The sequence below is a fragment of the Chroicocephalus ridibundus genome, chromosome 8, assembly GCF_963924245.1.
Source record: "Chroicocephalus ridibundus chromosome 8, bChrRid1.1, whole genome shotgun sequence".
NCBI lineage: Eukaryota > Metazoa > Chordata > Aves > Charadriiformes > Laridae > Chroicocephalus > Chroicocephalus ridibundus.
Genome location: NC_086291.1, coordinates 24,541,113 through 24,560,031, shown reverse-complemented (window position 1 = coordinate 24,560,031; position 18,919 = coordinate 24,541,113). Strand labels below are relative to the sequence as shown.

At 36.3% G+C, this 18,919-nt stretch overlaps 1 protein-coding gene across 4 annotated transcripts in view; it reads left to right on the top strand.

Annotated features, from left to right (window-relative positions):
• The window catches only part of CAMSAP2 (calmodulin regulated spectrin associated protein family member 2), a 92,199-nt gene that overhangs the window by 2,484 nt on the left and 70,796 nt on the right, over positions 1-18,919 (top strand). For all 4 annotated transcript variants that reach the window (XM_063343109.1, XM_063343107.1, XM_063343110.1 and 1 more), the window contains exon 2: positions 10,065-10,324. In XM_063343109.1, the coding sequence (XP_063199179.1) occupies positions 10,065-10,324 (260 nt within the window). The remainder of the gene's footprint in view (positions 1-10,064; positions 10,325-18,919) is intronic.

Here is an 18,919-nt window from a genome sequence, read left to right as displayed (position 1 = left end):
TTATATATCAAATGGGCACATCTTTCAGTAGACATATTTCACGTTCTTAAAAGCATATTTTAATACAATCAAAATTGTGGATGCAGCTTGGCTTGGTGTTGTGAAGGGAATTCTCTCTTGAAAAAAGAGTTTGAAATAGGTACTGTTCATTAACATTTAGTAGTGACTTCTGATTGATACCTGCATCCAAAAACTGAGACACCAATTGTGTATTGCTGTTGTTCTCAGTGAGGCTGCAAGAATGGAGTCTGGCCCACAACACGGGGAAATCAAAGTAAGTTGGCTTATTAATAAGGTGTCTTACGAGAGTAAGAGTGTACTAACATGTTGAAGACATCTTGTATGAAGAATTTTTTAAGACATACTAATTGAAGACAGCATTCATGTTTAAGTGTTGAGGGAGTGTAGGATTTTGTGCCTTGATGTTTTGCTGCAAGAAAATGTCAGTGTTAGGAGGGGTCAGGTTAAATGTTCTGTGATAAGCAAATGATTTCAGTGACACAACTTAGAGTAACTGAAAGGGGTGAAAAATGAACAAAAAGTGTGAAGTATGAAAGTGGAATTGTTTGACCTTAGAAATTAAATCTGCAAATGTTCAATTTCAGCTTTAACACTCAATCCTGCGATTTAACCATTTCTGTATAGAAAAAATGCTTTCCAGAGGAGTGTTTGAACTGTATTAGTGTTATATGCTTCAACTTAAAAGTATACAAAGTAAATGTACAAAAGTAAAATTTCATAGGAATAATTTTAAAAAGGTCTTGATGTTGTGTTGCTCTGTATCCTTTCTATTTCTAAAACAACAGAAGTGGATTTCATTATTTTGGAGTGTCGAATTTTCGTCTTCTCACCCTACTGTAGTCATAGAAAATGTGGATGGAAAATTTGTTATCCATCCACAGTCCTAAGGACAGGCTGAGCTAAATATACATCGTTCCTGACAGATGTTTGTTTAGCCTGTTTTTTGAAAATCTGTAATTACAGAGATTCCACGGTATGTCTGCTAGTCAGTTTGAATCCTTATTTATCTCTAGATGTTAGAACAGCGTAATAATCTTGATGTCTTTTGCTACACTGTAAACCCATTACTTCTTTTCCCGGTGGATCTGAGAATGGTGGGCGCCTTATCTCTTTATCACACCTTCCACATAATAAAGAGTGTCTCCTCTCTGTTCTGCTGTGTGGACAAAACAGACTTTTTCCAACTTTACTTTTGTAAGTCAAGTTTTTTTGGACTCTATATTTTTGTTGTGGTTTGTTTTGGTGGTTTTTGTTTGTTTGTTTGCTTTTTGTTGTTGTATTTTCCCCTGTATTTTTTCTGTGGTTGGTTTTGCATGAATTCTGTACTTAAATCTAGATCTAATGGTCCAGCTAAACCCTTACCAGTACAGGGTGGACTTGAAAAATTACTTCATCTTTCCAACCGATAATACTCTCATTTATTCACTAGAATATGATGTTTGTCATTTTTACATCAGCCTAGAATTGTTGACTCATTCAGTCTGTGATTCACTATAGCTCCATATCTGCATCCCTGCAGAACTGCTGCCTACTCAGTTGTTCCCATCTTGTAATTGTACAGTTGTAGGTTCCTGCTTTGCAGCTATACTTATATAACTGCAGCCCATTTTCAAACCACTTTTCCACTTATCACAATCATCTTGAATTATATTGTAGTCCTCCAAAATGCTTTCAATCCCTCTGTATTTTGGAATGGCTTCTCTAGAACCTTAGCCAGTATGAATGAAAATACTAATTCTTGGACCTTGAAGTACATGTTCTTCCCATTTCATAGGGGACCTCTGAGTACTCTTGGAAAATTGTCTTTCAGACAGCTTTGCATCCAATTTTTAGTTCCTAAGTTAAGACTATCTCTGACATGTATAATTTCTGGAAAGTTATGGGAATGATTTTAAAGTCAAATTAAATCTGTTGCAGTTCTACTATCCATACAACATATTATCCTGCTACAGTAATAAATTTCACTGGTTTAACATGAGGGTTTTTTGACAGGAATAAACAAAAAACCTAATAAAAGCTGCACAAGTCTGAGTGGTTGTCCTAAACATTGTTGAGTTTTTGCAGTCAAAATAAAATAGTCCATCAATCTTTTGACATTACATTTATCCTTTATAGGTGTCTGAAGCAATAGATTACAAATTGCATCATCTGCAGCTAAACATTACCCAAGAAACTTAAAAATAGCTTTCTCCTGATGATTAATATTTTCAGAATTCATATGCAGCTACTTACTGCTGTTTGCAGATGTTGCCAGTAGAACCATGAAGGGAGGAAATGAACATTGTGTATCTGACAGAAACAAGTTTTAACTAAATACTCTCATCTGTTATGTTGAGTGTTGCAGGCCAGAACATGTTTTAATGTTTTCCTAGCAGACCTAATTTCTTTACTTTTACCTAGTATGGCAGCTAGCAGAAGTTGCACGAGAGTTTGGAGTATAAAAGCAAATGTTTGAGATTCTTGCAAGGAATTTTTTTAATAGATTCCTTTCCATTACCTCTCTAAAATAGTTGCTGACAAATTGATACTTTGATCAGTGCTACTAAAATCAGTTGATCATCTACAGAGATGGTCTACTTAGAAGTTGATCCTATCACTCCTTTCTGTATAATGCATTTAAGACATGGTTTGACCGTAGTTCACTTCTTAAAATAAATAAATAAAACTCTATGAGGTTCTGGATCTATTAGGTTTGGCAAAGTCATCTGAGGTTGTAGATCACATGTACAAAAGCACAGGAAGGTGAATTAATTAGTTAACAGTTGTCAGGATTCTTAGTACGTGGTAGACTTCAGGTTGGGTAGTTTATAATCTGTTCTTTCAGTGACTTCATGTCATTGAACCTATTCTGAGCCTATTTGTCTTTGCAGCTGAAGTGCCTGTCTGCAGAATGTAACAGATCTGATGAAGAGACTATAGCCAAATGCTCACCTATGGCAGGCGATGAGATGAAATATATTTCTTCTTCTACCTGTGCTTGGTTTCTCTTCTGTGTTTTTGACCATCATTGCAGTTACTGCTGCAGATATATTTTAACTTCCCCCCCTGCTCCCCCCTTTGTTATTTAGGGTAAACTGTTGGGGTACTTTAGTGACTCCATGTTTAAAGGTGGCTCTCATCCAAACTTGAAAGAGTATTTATATGATGTTAATCAGGAACTTCTCACTTCTTGGTATGAGATGTTATGTAATTTCATTTCTATAGCTTGCTGGTAGATTTTAATGAGCAAATCTGGATATATTTTCACTCCTGAAACTAATAATTTTTAACTACTTGCTTTGGTAAACCCAGGGCTCTGAATGAAGGCTTTTGCTGATCATTCTGGAAAACAGGACTGGGAATTAAAAACCTTCAAGATTTTGCAAGAAAAATAGATTAAGTTCTTCCCTTCTCCCCCTCCCCCCCGCTTTTCTTTTTTTGCCCCTTGGACAATACATTATTACTGGATCGCGTGGTAGTAATAAACCTTTTTGCTACAGAGTTGAAATGTAGTGTTTGAAATCTGTTTGCCTAATGTAAGAGTTGGATAGCTCTAGCTGTTTCCTTTGTGGTGGTTTGTGTGTGTGTTGTTGTTTTTTTTCCAATTAGAAGCAGTCTTAAACTAAGAGAACCTGTAAGCCAGACGCCGAAGCAGATGTATCAGCTCATGTCTATCTAGTTATGTCTGGCAAAAAATTTTCTTTGGTTTATGAAGTCTTATAATAATTCAAGAGATAAATGTTTATCTCTACATTTCTGGAACAATTTTTCGCCCTATTCCATCAACTATTTAAATCATATCTTGACTTGATTACAGTCATCAGGGTGCTCGCTGAGTGAGGTGGGATTATAACTACAGTATTATCTTTATATTTCTTATTCCTTACCTTTCCTAAAAATAAGTTCTGAAAGCATTTATGCTAATAGAATTGACACCTTTATTGCCAGGGTTAATTCTAAGTCACTCTCTTGTTTATCAAAACCTGAATTAATATGCAGGTATTAGTAAAATAGATGCTGAACTTTCCCATTTTGATAGGAAATGCCCCTACCAGACAAATGCTGTATGCTTTGTGAGTAGCGCTTCCTGTCATGCTACTGAAAGCAGAATATTGGACGGGATAGATAATTAGTGTGAGCCAGTAGAGCATTTCTTATGTGATTCTCAGTGCTCAAAAAGAAACTGAAATCTGGGTGGGCTATGAAGGTAGAGCTTGTGCATGTTTTTTGCCTTGGATGTTTTTGTGTTTTGGCTTTTGGTTGGGTTTTTTATTGGTTTTGGTTTGTTTTTTTTAATAAGAAATCCCTTATAAGTACAGAACTGCTGTCAAAGCAGTGGATAATGGTCAATTTTTGTGGCATCTAGAGATGGGAGGGTCGGGTCTGTTCATTCGTGGTACTTCTGTGATGGTAAATGCAAGAATCTCTCAAGTTCAGTTTAGTTAGGTGGACAAAATTAAGAATTGTGATACTGAAATTCAGTCTGGCATAAACTTATAGAGGTTGACCTTTTAGATACTTGCCCCTAGGCGGGAGCATGGTTTATGCCTGCTAGCCAAGAACGATGTAAGTGGCAGACTGATTCAACAAACCAAAAAGTAAAAGTTCTTTTTTTATATCAACTGTCTCATTTCATTTTCCGCTTCCTGATTGAAAGTCTTGTTTCATCATTTTTCTTTTTTCAGTAGCATCAGTTTGATCCATGGATTACTAATCTGCTGTAAATCTTAAACCTGGAATACTCATCAGAGTCCTTGAAGGTTTCTCCAATATAAAATAGCAAATTGAAATGTCTCCCCCTTCTACTGAGGCAGCTACAAAAATTTATCAAAAGCAAATAATAATATAAAACATGCTTCTCTGACCTGTTCTCAGTCCTCAGACTCTCGACTTCCATGCAAGCTCTGCTCTCTTGTGCCCAAATGGCAAATGTGGCACCAGAACCCATGTTGGCATGTGGGAGTCTGGAGGAAGTAACTTAACACTTTACCTTATGGCAAAAGCATACCTTTGCTGTTCTGCAGAAGAATGTCAAGTAATTGAGTCCATTAAGATTTGGCATAAATTCATCTACTGATTTGCACTAGGAAGTGATTAAAGGTATTAGTCAGAATTTTCATGAGATAACTCTATATTAAATCTTAGTCTTCTACAAATATTGGTTTTTTTTCTTGACATCTTTATTGATTGACGTCAGTAACCTGTAGAGATATAAGTTTTCTAGGCTGAGGCTTAATGTGGCCTTGTGGCTCCCAAAAATTGTGTCTATTTTAACGAGAAAGCCCGTGGTGAAGTATTTTAAATTATTTATGTTATCCTTAGGAATAAAAAAAAAAAAAGACATTGTTGACAAAGACTTCTAAGGTTTTGGACTTCCGTAATACAAACATTCATAAAGCTGGAATTCTTCACTCTTATAAACGTGAAAAACTCAATAGTCGTGTCACTCAAAGGATTGTATTCATCTGTGTGGAAGTCTGGAAACTTTAGAAAAAAACATTTTGGGTTTTAAAGAAAGTGTAGACTTTTCACATTAATACAAGTAAGTTTTTCCGAAGGAGGAATTCATACTATCCTCCAGGGAGTAACTATGCTTACCTGAGCAGAGAGTTTCGTTTATAAAATAGCTTTTAAAGGTAAATTCAGGGGCAGGAGTCATGAATTATTTTTAGATGATTCCTTCCCTTTAAAATGGTCTGTTTAAATGGAAAGTTAAGTTGCAATTCTATCTCAGGGCTGGGAGAAATAATAATCCCTTGTTTGCTTAAAAGTTTGGAATAAGTCCTTTCATTATTTTATTTTTTTTCTCTAAAGAGAGCGTCTGCAGGACTTTTGAGTCCATTATAATTTATGTAAAAGTTACCTGAAGGTATAATGAATACTGTTTTAAAGTTAGCCTGATTCTTAAATTTATGTTATTGTTTTGGGCTAATGTGGTACTTGCTTTTTGTTCTTTTCCCTGTGTGTTGAACTTGTACATTAGCTTCATTTATTCTTTTCACAGTTAAATGTTTACAAAATTCAAAATGTCAATTTATTTTTTTTTTTAAATCCATATCAAGGAGAGATTTCCAGAATTGAAACCTGTGGTCCTGTTGACGATTTTAGGAAAAAAATAGGGTGTCAGCCATCTCTGGAGATCATCTAGTTTAACCTCCTGCTCCAAGAAGAGCCAGCTTCAAAGTTAGGAGGGGTTTCTCAGGGCCTTGTCCACATGAGTTTTGAAAGTGCTTGTGGATGGTGGTTTCGCACTTGGGTCCCCAGGCAACCTGTGGCTGTGCTCTGCTGCTCTCGTTGTGAAGAATTTTTTTACTCCTATCCAGTTGAAATTTCCCTTGTGACAGCTGCCGTGTGTCATCTCAGTGCCTAGTCCAAGTCCATGTTTCCGAAACCTGCCTGTTGGGTGTTGGAAGAGCGTGGTTGATCTTCCCATTGCCTCTCCAGCAGAAATACACCCACTCCCCTTGGTCTCATCCATATTTCATGTGCTCAACACCCTGAACTCAGTGTCCCTGATATATATCTCTCAAATAATTGATGTACTTTGCCACGAATTTCAAGGTGAAATCGTGCTTTATGGCAGTATTTGCAGCAACGTATTTATTTTAAAACTGTTCGTTTAATCTTGAAAGACTCTTGTCAGCTGGGCAAAGGAAATGGAGTGGTAAAATGCACATACTGGGGATTAGTTTTAAGATTTTCCTCTAACAGAGCTGTTTAACAATCTCCAATCCTGACAGAATTGTTAATAAAGGCTTTGTCCCTGTTGGTTGTTCTGGTAATCTGCTGAGAACTGGATGTAGCCTTGAAATTCCCCTCCGCAGGACTGCAGAGGCAACAGAGGCATGCCGATTCTGGAAGGGCTGTTGAGATCAGTAACAGGAAGAGTTTCCTCTATGTCTAGCTGCTGTGCTTTTTTTTTTTTTTTTAAACTATAACAAAAATGAGAACACAGTTTTAATCTTCTATTGAGATCCACTCTGATATCAAACAATTTGATACATGTTATAAATGGGGAAAAGTGCATGTGTTTCTGTCTGTGCAAAGGGAACTCTTGACAGGAATTTTTGTGAAGACTTCTGATCTTGTTACAGCAGGGATTCCTTATTTCTATGCCTTCACATGTTTTGTTGGTTTTGTTTTTATAAATTCAGATTATGTCTGTAGTCACAGTTTCTCTTCCTAGCATGTTGTTTCTATATTCTATTTCTCCAACAAATTTATTTTCTTATTTTATTTTTATGAATACAATAAGTTTCTATTCCAGATTTATTTTTGTGAACACCAATGAAGTAAAAGAAATGGCATACATCTCATTTTGTCTTTTGCTGTATTTTTCAGAAGCAGAAATATCCTTTATAAATAATTCTATTTGCCTTTGATAGTTATAATCTTTATCTTTTTTTTTTTAGTGTATTGTGGGGTTTTTGTTATTATTAACCCCAGTAGTGGGTATTGTTCTTTCATGATAAATGCATTTATTGCATCTTACCTTGTTACTTTAGGGTCTCTTTCAGTGGTACAGAAGATGAGAAATTACTCATTGACAGGCAATGGGTTTGTTGTTTCCTGTCTTTGTATTTCTCTTCTGGCACAGATTTTCAGACTTGAAACCTGTCTTTGTCTTTAGTGAGTCTAAAACAGAGTATGTGACTTCTGTTTGTGCGTAGCTTACTGCGCCTGCCTCAAGAGGTATTTTCTCATATGGGAATGAGGCTTTTTTTAGGTCTTCTAAGAAATTACAAATGGCTTTCTCTCTTCCTCCCTATGGCCCCCTGCCCCATCTAACTTCCCATGTGATTCAAAAATGGGTGTGTGTGTCTTGGGTTTTTTTTTTGGTGGGGTCTTCCCCCCCCCCCCCCCCCCCCCCCAAAAAAAAAAAGGCAGAATTTGCTGCCAATGCATTGTGAGATATTTACAAAAAATGTCTTCTAATCCTCTCTAGTTTGAGGAAATAGTGTGAAGATGCTTTAAAAGTTGGCTTTTGGAATTATATAGGATAAAGTCATGAGGAGGATTGAGCTCCTGATACCGAGGTGGAGATGGATCTTGGGGGACTTCAGAAATAATGAGCTTAATATTTAAATAGTCAACGTATGTACAAATAGGGAGAAGAAAGAAGGACAGGTAGAATTGAGATAGATGGAAATAATACCTAGGGAGGCAGGTACCTAGCAGTTTATAGTGTTCCTTAATTATCGGTGCTTTTTATAGTAGCAGATGACTGTAGGTCCTATGGAGTCAGCAAGTGAGGCAGAGAAGTAGCAAGAGAAGATTGCAATATCATTGCCTGACGCTGGTAGATTTTTTTTTTTTGTCAGTAGTTTTATTATTCTCTTCTAAAAAAAAGTAATGTTGTTAGGCATTAGGCTTGCATTTTAAAGGGCAAGTTAGTTTTACTGACTATATTTTGATCTGTATTCTAAAGCAGAGCTGTCAGCATTTCTAGCCAAATTTAGGCTTCTGGTTTAAGCAAATGATAAACCATACCTCTCTTCCCCTTGCTGTTCTGAATTGGCAAATAAGAAGTGGTATCTTATCCTTTTTTACCGTCCTTATGACATTTAAGAAAGTATGTGTTAGTATTTCTTTCTCTTTTAGCACCCTGTAATGCATATCTTCTCCTTTCACAGCTAGAGGCAGCAAGCTCTTCTTCCAAAGCCCATAATGGAAGCACATGAGCTGCAATAGAATATGTATGAGGAAGAAGATAATCTGTCATTATCTTGTGATGGCATGTTCTGTTTTTTCTCTCTCTCTCCTACTCCACCCGTATTGGGCTGTTTACTCCACCCTCTGCTTCAAACCTTGTCTGCTTAGCCATTTATCCAGCTGAAGGCAAAGGGGATAGGAACCCAGAGTTGCATCACTGTTTTCCTACGCACTTTTTTCCTTGTAGCAATTAAATAGGCTTTTTCATTTGGGCTCAGGAAAAGGAATCACATGCTCTTTATCCCATAAATTCTATTGGCTTAACTAATTTTACACTAATGGAGAGCGAAATTCTTACATGGAGAAAATGGAGCATTTTGCAGTGCATATGTCTAGAAATGTGAAGTCTGAAACTCATATCTGAGTTATTTTCCACTTCACTGGTGATTTAATTTCATTTGATCTAGTACCATATTTAATTAATTTATAACTATTACTCTTGTGGCAGACAGTTATAATCTGCCTGTGTTGTGTAATGTATATGTAAAAACTGTTAGACTGTCTTGGAATGCTAATTTTGGGGTTAAGAACTCAGCATAAATTTGACAGAATCTTGCATAGCTTTCTGTGGGTGCTAAGCCAGTTCATTGAAAAAAGGAGAAAAGCCATGATTTTAAGAGAAGTCGGTAACACAGATAGGCAAATAAGAATTCACCATTTTGTCAGGAGGAAACTGATAAATTTTTTTCCTTTTTTTCCATTCTTTTTAATTCCAGTAAAACATCCATGTATTTATGCTTAACTGCTGGATTGTCATCATTCCGTGCATGACCTTTTAAATAAGTAGTATAGTAATCAAATTTCTCTTGCATATATGAAACCTAGAAGGCTGTTGAGTGGAAGCTTCCCTCTTCTTCTTGAATTATTCTGTGCTAAAATATAATATTCCATTTCCGTTTTATTACTGTAACAGAGAAAGAGTTTTGTGTCTTAATGGGTGGTGTTCTGCCTTTATATGTCCGACCTATATAATGTTATGCCAAAGAAAATGAGAATGTTTGGGCATGTATTTGAAGAAGCCAAGAAATTTTAAAGTAACGATGCTGTAAACCACAGGTTGGCCTTCTGGTGTGGCCTTTGCAGTGTGGAGCTCTTCTTGAATTTTTCTTAAGTTTCTATTTATAGTTCAAATGTTAACATTTGTATGCAATATTCCCAAGTGTTTTGTATCATGATGACTGGTAAAGACTCTGGCCTTCCCTTGAATATGCTTTCTTTAGCATAATTTTGAGTTCATACATGTTAAAAAAAAAAAAAAAACAACCCAAAACAAAACCAACAAAAAAACCCCAAAACCTAATGCTGTATATATCCTTTCTGATACTAATGCTTTTTTTTTGTTGTCTTTGAAGAAAATGTTCCAGAAGAACTACGAGAACCATTTTACACAGACCAATATGACCAGGAGCACATTAAACCACCTGTTGTTAACTTGCTGCTGTCTGCAGAACTCTACTGTCGTGCTGGGAGCCTTATTCTCAAGAGTGATGCTGCAAAACCACTTCTAGGTCATGATGCTGTTATACAAGCCTTGGCACAAAAAGGCCTTTATGTCACTGACCAAGAAAAGTTGGTGACTGAACGAGATCTTCACAAAAAGCCAATTCAGATGGTGAGTGTTTAAAGCCTGTATGTTATGCTTTTTCTGTTCTTCTGTGTACTCCAAATAACCACCTATCTGTCTTTTAACATGCATCATTATATGCATAGTTTTCTCAAGAGTTAAATGTGCTTCATTACTGGGAGGCTTACGATTGTTTTGTTTTGGATTTTTTTCTTTCCATTCTCATCATAGATGTCAGTGCAGGTGTATTTACTCTGTACTAATGCTTGAAAACACCTGCCATTCCACTTAGTCCAAGTGTTACGTTTTTAAATAGAACAGTGGCAATATGATCACTTTGATTTCAGTTTTATGACACTGACTGTCAGTGAATATTTCTGTGTTGGAAAAGTGGTTTGAAAATAAGTTTGGGGGTTTTTTCTTCCTTATAAAATTTCTTGGTTAAAAGCTTTAAAAAAAAAAAAGGTTTGGATGACATAGGCAATTCATTCAATAGTCGCCAGTTACATATTAAGTCAATGTAAACCACAACAATGGTATATTCTCCTATGGAAACTCTTAATAATATGTCTTTGCTTTATACAACTGCTAATTAAAACATAAGTTCATCAGATGAATGATTCTATTACTAAGCTCTTAAGTCCTGGATTTTCTTCCTTCATTGGAGCTGAGTTTAAAAAAAACATAATTGTCTGGCTACACATGGCCAATTCTTTCTTCTAGGCTGTTTATAAAATGACAGTATGATAGAATAAGATTTAACTATATTTAAACTGAAGTATTTAAAATTATTTTCACCTTTTTATTGTTTAATATTTGATACAGAAAATAAGTAAACATACGGTATGAGACTGCAAAGGTTTGAGTTGACATCTGTTCTAATACAGAACTTAAGCTTGCTCATTTGAAATCATGAGCAAATTTTATTGTGAGATTAATTTAACTACTGTTCCTACTACACTTGGCAATATTTATGGCACAATCTGGTCTTTTCAGATTACAATACATTGGACACAGGAAATAAAATGTCTAATAGAGAAAGGACATCTATAAGTTTTCTGTCATCCATTAGCTGAATCTGGACTTTGCAGTCTAGTTTTCCTGGGGTCTTTTTATTTGAATCTACTCTGTAGAGTTGTCTGACTGCTCTATTTTAAGTCCTTTAATACTTTTATGGTCAGTGACTTGTAGCTGCTGCTAGAATGAGGGCGTGTGAAAATTGATACAGCTATGTTTTTTCATCAGCTTGTATTTACTAACATGCAAGAAGACTAACAAATATTAGGCAGAATATGACTAGAGAGTCTCTCATTTTATTGGTTGGTATCAACTGACAATTTACAGAGGCTTTACAGGTGCAATATCAAAGCTACTAAATAGTAATTCATTATTTATTCCATCCAATATTGCCAAGAAGTATTAGGCCTCTTAGTTTGCACAAATGTTTTTTAGAAGTGGCAGTAGTCAGTAACTGTGATATAAAGACAAATTTCTTTACACCCACTTTCTTTTTTTTTTTATTTGAAAATTCTTTCCTGCTCATAGAATGCTTACGATCTGAAGGTACAAATATTTCAACAATAGTAATAAAACTAGTCAAGACACTTTTTCCATATGGTTGAGCTGTGATCAGTGAATGCAGATAACTTGACATTTTCCCAGTCTCTCTTTTTTGATCTTGATATCCTTTTTAAAAAGGAGAGCTCAGCAAAGAAGTGGCATTTTAGTAAAAGCAGCTGTGAATAGCAAATAAAAGACATACTGAAGTGATACAAAATCTGCAGGACACTTGTAGCGATCATGGGTTGTTTTGGAGTAAGCGTTTATCATGTTCACAGAAGTCACAGCATTTAAGAGGTTAAGAAACAAACTTCCTGACTGTTCATGTTTTTACAAAACTTAATTATGTTCTTGTCTCTGAAGGAAGATTAAGTTACTGACTTGCATTTATGAGCCTACAGGTTTCCCATTTGATTTTTTCATTTGATCCTTTTCTAGACTAAGGGGCATCTCTTTTCAGAGTTGTCAGTTGAGAAAATGTGTTAGTATTCTCTAGTTTGGTTTGCTGATCCTTAATTCAGTAATTAATGTTGCTTAAAATGCATTTCAGTAGCAGTTTTGTATTTCCCCTGTGCTTGAGTGGGTGCTTGTGCCTTTCTTGCCTGCATTGTTTAGGTATAGTCCAGTAAGTATTTATTCAAGCATCAGTGTCATAACAATTGACATCCCCAGACTCCTACTCTGCCCAGGTCACTTGTCCCCACTCCAATACCAGCAACAGATGAGTGCACTGATGCTGATGTTTGTTAGTTCAAAAACAGCTGGGCTGTGACAATGAGAGGGAACACCAGAGTGGAAACACAGCTGGCTTCGGCAGAAAGGCATCCATGTCTAAAACAGTTGCTACCAAAAAAATGTCTGTGAAACTGTAATCTCAATACTAATATTCTGAGCCCAAGAGTTTTAATTTGTCATGCCATGCTTATATCCCTATGCAAGTTTCTAGCAGCAAAGCTACATTTTAATTGGGAAGTCTCAACCTTTTTCCTTATTATGCAGTTAGCAAAGTTGGCAGAGAATTTCATATCTGTCTGTTGCAGTATTGACCTAGTCTTAAAATTATCCCCATGATGTCTCCCAGTATCTCTTCCCAGTGTTCCATATGTCACAGTTTCTACAAGTCATTCAAAGCAAGATGTATATCCTGGTTTAGAGCATGGAATGATTTTTCTTTTTCAATTATGTAGAACAGAAGGTTTGCATGTGTAATAAACTCATACATTCCTCTGGTAGACCAGATTGTGTTAAACCTGTGTTAAATCTAATTCTGAGCAATTTAATAAAAAAATAGTATGGTAATCTTTCTCTTTGCTAGCCTGCCTTCCCCATAAATAGGGGAAAGATGTTGGTGTTTGTTAGAGGACATCTATTGTTATCTGCTCAGATGCACTGCATTTCCATAGCTGAAAAAGGATGAGTTATATTATAAAATGAAACTATGGAAAGAGATTTGAGTATAGAGTGTTTTAATTTTATTTGCACTTTATAATGCATGTGGCTCTGGTCAACAGACTTGGAACTCCTTTTACTATATGTTTGTAGCAGTGATGGCTGTAGTGATTAATTGTTGATTTACTTCATGTGTGACTACTTACTAAAGCAGGCATGTCAAATTTTGGCCTTCTCTGTTTCTTAGATAGCTACAACTGAACCTTTTTCTAGGAAGCACCTTATTAAAGTCTAGGAAATAGATGTGTGTGTTTATGCACTGGGGTCAGGATAGATGGTAGTTTCCTTGAGTCATGACTGACTTAGCTGCATTAGTATCTAATTTGAGAAGCTGCACGTTTTTTGTTTGTGTGTCAATATCTGTATATATATACATATGTGTAAGTATATATAAAAAATAAGTTTCCTCCAGCGGAATGGGATTAAGAAGGAAGCACTTCAGACTTTAACACGCAGTAACAAGCACAATGGCTTCTGTTAAAGCCTCCCCTGTGAAGTGTGGGAAAGTCTATGTGGAGGTCTGGTTTGTTCTAGTCTTTCTTATGTTTGGTTTGTTCACAAGTCTTGTATTTGGTTTACTGGTAAAATTGAAAGCTAGGTTATTCTTTAGTGTTGTTCTGATTTAAAAACTTGTAACTTAAACTGTCCGTTCATGAGAGATTGCATCTTGTGATAACACTGTAGAACTACTCAGTGATACTCTATTTCTGTTCTCTATGTATTGCAAGCTATTAAAGTGTAATTCTATGTTTATTTTCATTAAATTTTCCTATTTGATAGGATCATTCTGTTGCCTTTATTTTCGGTAAGGGCACAGAAGAACCAAATACCCCATTACTGCTCTCCAGGTTGAAATTCGTATGGTCTTGGCTCTGATACATTAGACTTTAAACAGCGCAGAAACAGTCTAGAGCTTGTAATTGAAACGGTGTTGAAGCAAGAACCAGAGTATTTTTCTCCTGAGAATTATGCTTCAGGTTAGGAGTACAAAAGGAGTTAACCTGATGCTTAAAAGGTTTATGAAAGCTAAGTTGCAAAAGTATGAGCAAAGCTACTTATTTCAGTTGGCAAGTTCTAATTGCATTTAAAAAAATAAATCTGTTTTAAGCATGCACTTCTATATGGAAATCACATGTGAGATTTTGACAGGCTATAGAAATCAGAAATAGCTTAAGAATACAGCATGGTTCTGATAATTATGCAATAATTTCATTTTAATGCTTCCAGATATGATATGCGTATCATATCTGTTCAAGTCAAGATTAATTTTTATATTTCAATTTTGAATTATATCTTTTAAATTTCACATGTATTTCACAAACCAAAATGACTTAAACCTTCAAATGTCTGGTACACGAGAGGAAGGCAATTTGGATTTTTTCATATTTTTTCTCGTAGACATATTTGATGTCTTTACATTTAAAAAACATACATATCTGTTCTTACAGGACTAACCAGAAGAGACTTCTAGACAAGTTTCTGCATTATGCCAATAATTTTATATCAACTGAATAATGTGACAAGTCCAAGCCTTTTATGAGAGTGCTGATATTTAATCAGCCTGGTCATTGTGTGTTCATATGCTGGTGATCTCTTTCAGTTTGGCTCAAGTGGCGGGAAGAATAAACAGATTCAGTGAGGAATTAAGAAGTGCTTTCCCTCCCTACAGTCCCTGCAATGCACTTCTGCTGTTGGGGGAAAAGAATAAAAAAATCAGCATCTTAGTTCTCTGCTGTCTGATACTCTGCAGGGAATCTGAAGTTGCATCATTGCCCAAGGTGCGGACTTCTGTACTGCCCAGTTTCTGTCCCTAACGTGGCAGGGTCAAGCTTGAGGGGTAATAATGTCAAATCTTAAATACCTGTTTGGAACTACTGTGTGTTGGGAGGTGTGCTGTGCGTACACACACAGTAATGTTATAGAATATCACTTATCTATTTTTCTACCCTTATTGTAGAGGACTTTATTGTAGAGCACTTTAACAAAAAAAGTTAACTATCTTGCAAGGTTTCTGGGGGGGACGGGGAAAAGGTGGTCTTAGACATTTAGTTCTTAAGTAAAATTTAGTGACTAGAAAAAGATTAGTGAATACCCTTTATATAAATACTACCTCCGGGAAAATGTGCAATAATTTCAGATATTTCTTTGTATCATCTTGTCAATATGGGAAAAAATATAAAAAGCATACTAAGCATAATACAATCAAAAAATGTATATTTTGTGTAAATTTGAACTCTAATTTGGAAAAATGCTGTTGCAGAAAAATGTCAACCAGCTGAGCAGCTACCTTAAACTTACACCCATGTATAATTATTTTTGAAAAGTACTGTCATTAATCAAGAAACACTTAAATCCTCCATATGCTTCCATGATTGTCAGCCAAGATGAGAACTGAATCAGAGGCTGCCGCAAAACCCCAGCAATAAGTCCATAATAACTGGCAGGATTAAAAATTGTTACCTCTCTAATTCCAAGACTTAATTCATGTGTATGGGTTTTTAATATAAAAAGTAGTGTGCTATCATCCAAGTTGTTTATCCAGTTAGCTGCAAATTACTTTCTTCCTTGAAGAGGACTTCTGTGGGGAAGTCTGGCCATAATTCTCTCTGTAGCAGTTTGTGAATCTGGACTATAACTGAGGTATAATTAGGTGTGCCTGTATTAGCTTTTTAGTACTGATCAGGAGCCCACTTTTGAGGCAAACCGACATATTTCTCCCAGTTACTGGACTTCTGGTTTGTGTTATGGAGTCATCTCAGAGAACTCAATTTCTTAACTGGAAGATGGGCTCTAGGCTCGCACTACGGCAGCCCACCTGCCAAGGGCTACTCACTTCACAGGACTAGAGCCGAGCTGATGGAAGTGAATCCCCTGGGAAGGGAGTAGAGGTGATTCCTGGGACTTTTGCACCAGTTTTGTTTTTCTTTTGTGCTGTACTAAGTTAATCATAGCCAGCAAAACTTAAGTGAAAGAATGGGGGATTGATAGTGCTAGTTTTGTACTCATAGCCAGAATCCGGCTCTTTCGGGATAAGACAGTGGGCAGTAAGTGGTTAACTCATCCTGCAATCCAGATTTTTGGTCTCTGACAGACTGCATTCATTTGAAATGACAGTCCCTCTCGTCAGTGGAGTATTTATCCTTGATGAAGGACTCCAGCAGCTCACCCAGTTAGCTTGCAGCTACATGCTGCAACCTCTGCACTTTCATGCTGTAGAATTCCTTTAACTCTGCAAGGCAACAAAAAGTGTACTAAACACTTCATAGAACAAAGAAATAACATGTGGCTTCTGCCCTGAAGAATTTTTTTCTGGTTTTAGGCATGATGTAACAAGTTTCCATTCCTGTGCTATTGTGAATTGCTTGTTAGATGAGGACATGTAAGAAGAATTTGCAGTTACTTGACTTTGGCCCATAGATACCATAATTTGTTAGTTAAAACACCAGATTCTAATATTCACTGACTTGTGATATTTAAGAATCTTGCATAGTATTATGTTTCACAGAACATTAAAATAATAAGCAAATATAGTGGTGAAACAGAACCAGAGTTTAGTCTAATGAGTCTCATGTGCCGCATAGAACCAGTCAGTCAGTTGTGGTTTTCAGCTGGGATAATGTAATCTTTAGGTGTTCCATATTTTTTTGCACGCGATTTCTGCTGTAGACACTTGGTTTTACTAATCTCTTCACACACGTTCCTTGTAAGGTTCTCATCGCTTGAAAACAGTGATCCAGTGTTTTTGCTGGTTTTCTTGTGTTGGGTACACCATCTCACTTTAGTCAGCATTGCACAAGCGTCTGACATAGTAAAACAATGTGGCTACCAAGCTCCTCAAGCACAGAGTGCCAATTTGTGCTTGGTAGTGGTAACTGCTATAACTCTTCATGACGTTTATTCTGTTCTTACCATTTTAACTTCTGACTTGGTGTTCTGTTAGCTATTTTATGCAGCTAATGTTGACTCATAGCCTGGGGATTTTGTGTTGCCTGCTGCTTGTTGTTAATTATGTTTGTCTTGTATGTAGAAAATCCTTTTTTCTGTCTCATGTAAATAGCAGTGGTGACTTGGGATCCATTCTACGGTATGTTTGTCTAGAATTCAGCGTGTGCAAAACAAATACAGGTTATTGGTGTGAGTCATACTAAGGTTTTATTTCTGTAATTTTCTGGGCCTGAAGATTGTATTTAATCTAAGCCTGCCCCTTTTCTGAAACTGAGCTCTACGACTGGTTATTTGCTACTAACGCCATTCTTTTGCACTGTAAATTATTAGCTTGGCTGCAGTCAAATTGAGTGACTTCTGTGTTTCTCTGAGCTAATCGAAAGAAACTGCAGATGAAATAAAATCATGTAATTAGATTATTCTATGCTTACTTTTATTCATATGTATTTTAGCCTACAAATAGCTGAAAAGAAAAATTGCAGTAAAGGACCACTATTTATTAGAAAGATCTCTTGTGGGAGAAAATAGACATTTATTTTTAGAGCATCCGTTTTGAAATCTGTTTAACAAGGACTGTCTACAAATAGAGGTAGGAATTAACTCCAAAAGATAATGTAGATATCTGTATCAGAAATTTCTGGCAGACTTGGTAACTACAGAGTCCTTTACAACATCCTTCAGGTTTTCATAGAATGTCTGCTCAACTTGGGCACTAAGTGCAGCAACTAATGCAAAAGATAGCAGAGCTACCAAAGTTAAGTCTGTAAGGATACAAAGTAGGAATTCTTTGCCAGTCCTTTCCAGCAACTCTAGCGCTAAAAAAACTAATCCTGTCCACTTGCTTTCATGTTTGCAACTCTCCCCAAAAGAGAGAACTGAAAGCCTTCTATATTTCTCTAGCTTTACTTTTAATTTTTGTGAATTTTTTTTTCTTCCTGCATCCTTAACTTTCCCTACAAAAATCTGTGTAGGATTTTGGTCTTATTCAGGGTTCTAGCAATGTAGCTGGCATTTCAAATTTGTGTCGCTAAGAATCCTTGCATGGAAAATAACAAAATTGGATTGTTCCTTTTAACAGCTCTTGTAGGGTTCATTTCAGTTCTGCAGAGCTATTGAAAAGACTGTGCTGCTTGTATTGCATTGAAGGCTTGTTCTCAGAACTGCAGTGAAATCCCTGCTCTATACAGAACTGGCCTTACGTTTGCTTTTGCCAGGTGAATGTAGTAGGCAATGTTTAGAAATAGTGGTGCGTTCCCAGGTTCATTTTAATGTAAAATTGTGGCAATCGCATTTAGTCTTTTATTAAAATGAGGAGAGAATATTGCAGCACATCTTCCGATTGAGATACATAATATACTAAATAAACCAAACAGCTGCTGTTGGAATGATGGCGGGAAATACAGTGAACGTGTATCTCAAGAGAAGGTAGTACCTCCCAAAGTCAAGTCTCATGCCTTTCATGGGAAAATAAAGCAGTGCATCTTTATTGAGGGTTGTCTGTCCTGTTCACTTCCTTGCTAATTAGGGAACACTAAGTGCTGTGAGGGCTGAAAAAAATAGTTGGTATTCTTCTGCCTTGAGCAAACTGAAGTTTGAACCAAAGAGCTTCTGATTGTATTCTCAGTTAGTGTTCCTTCTTATGCTGCTGTTAACCTTGGGGGGGGAGGAGAAAAAGGGGAGTGGTGGTTT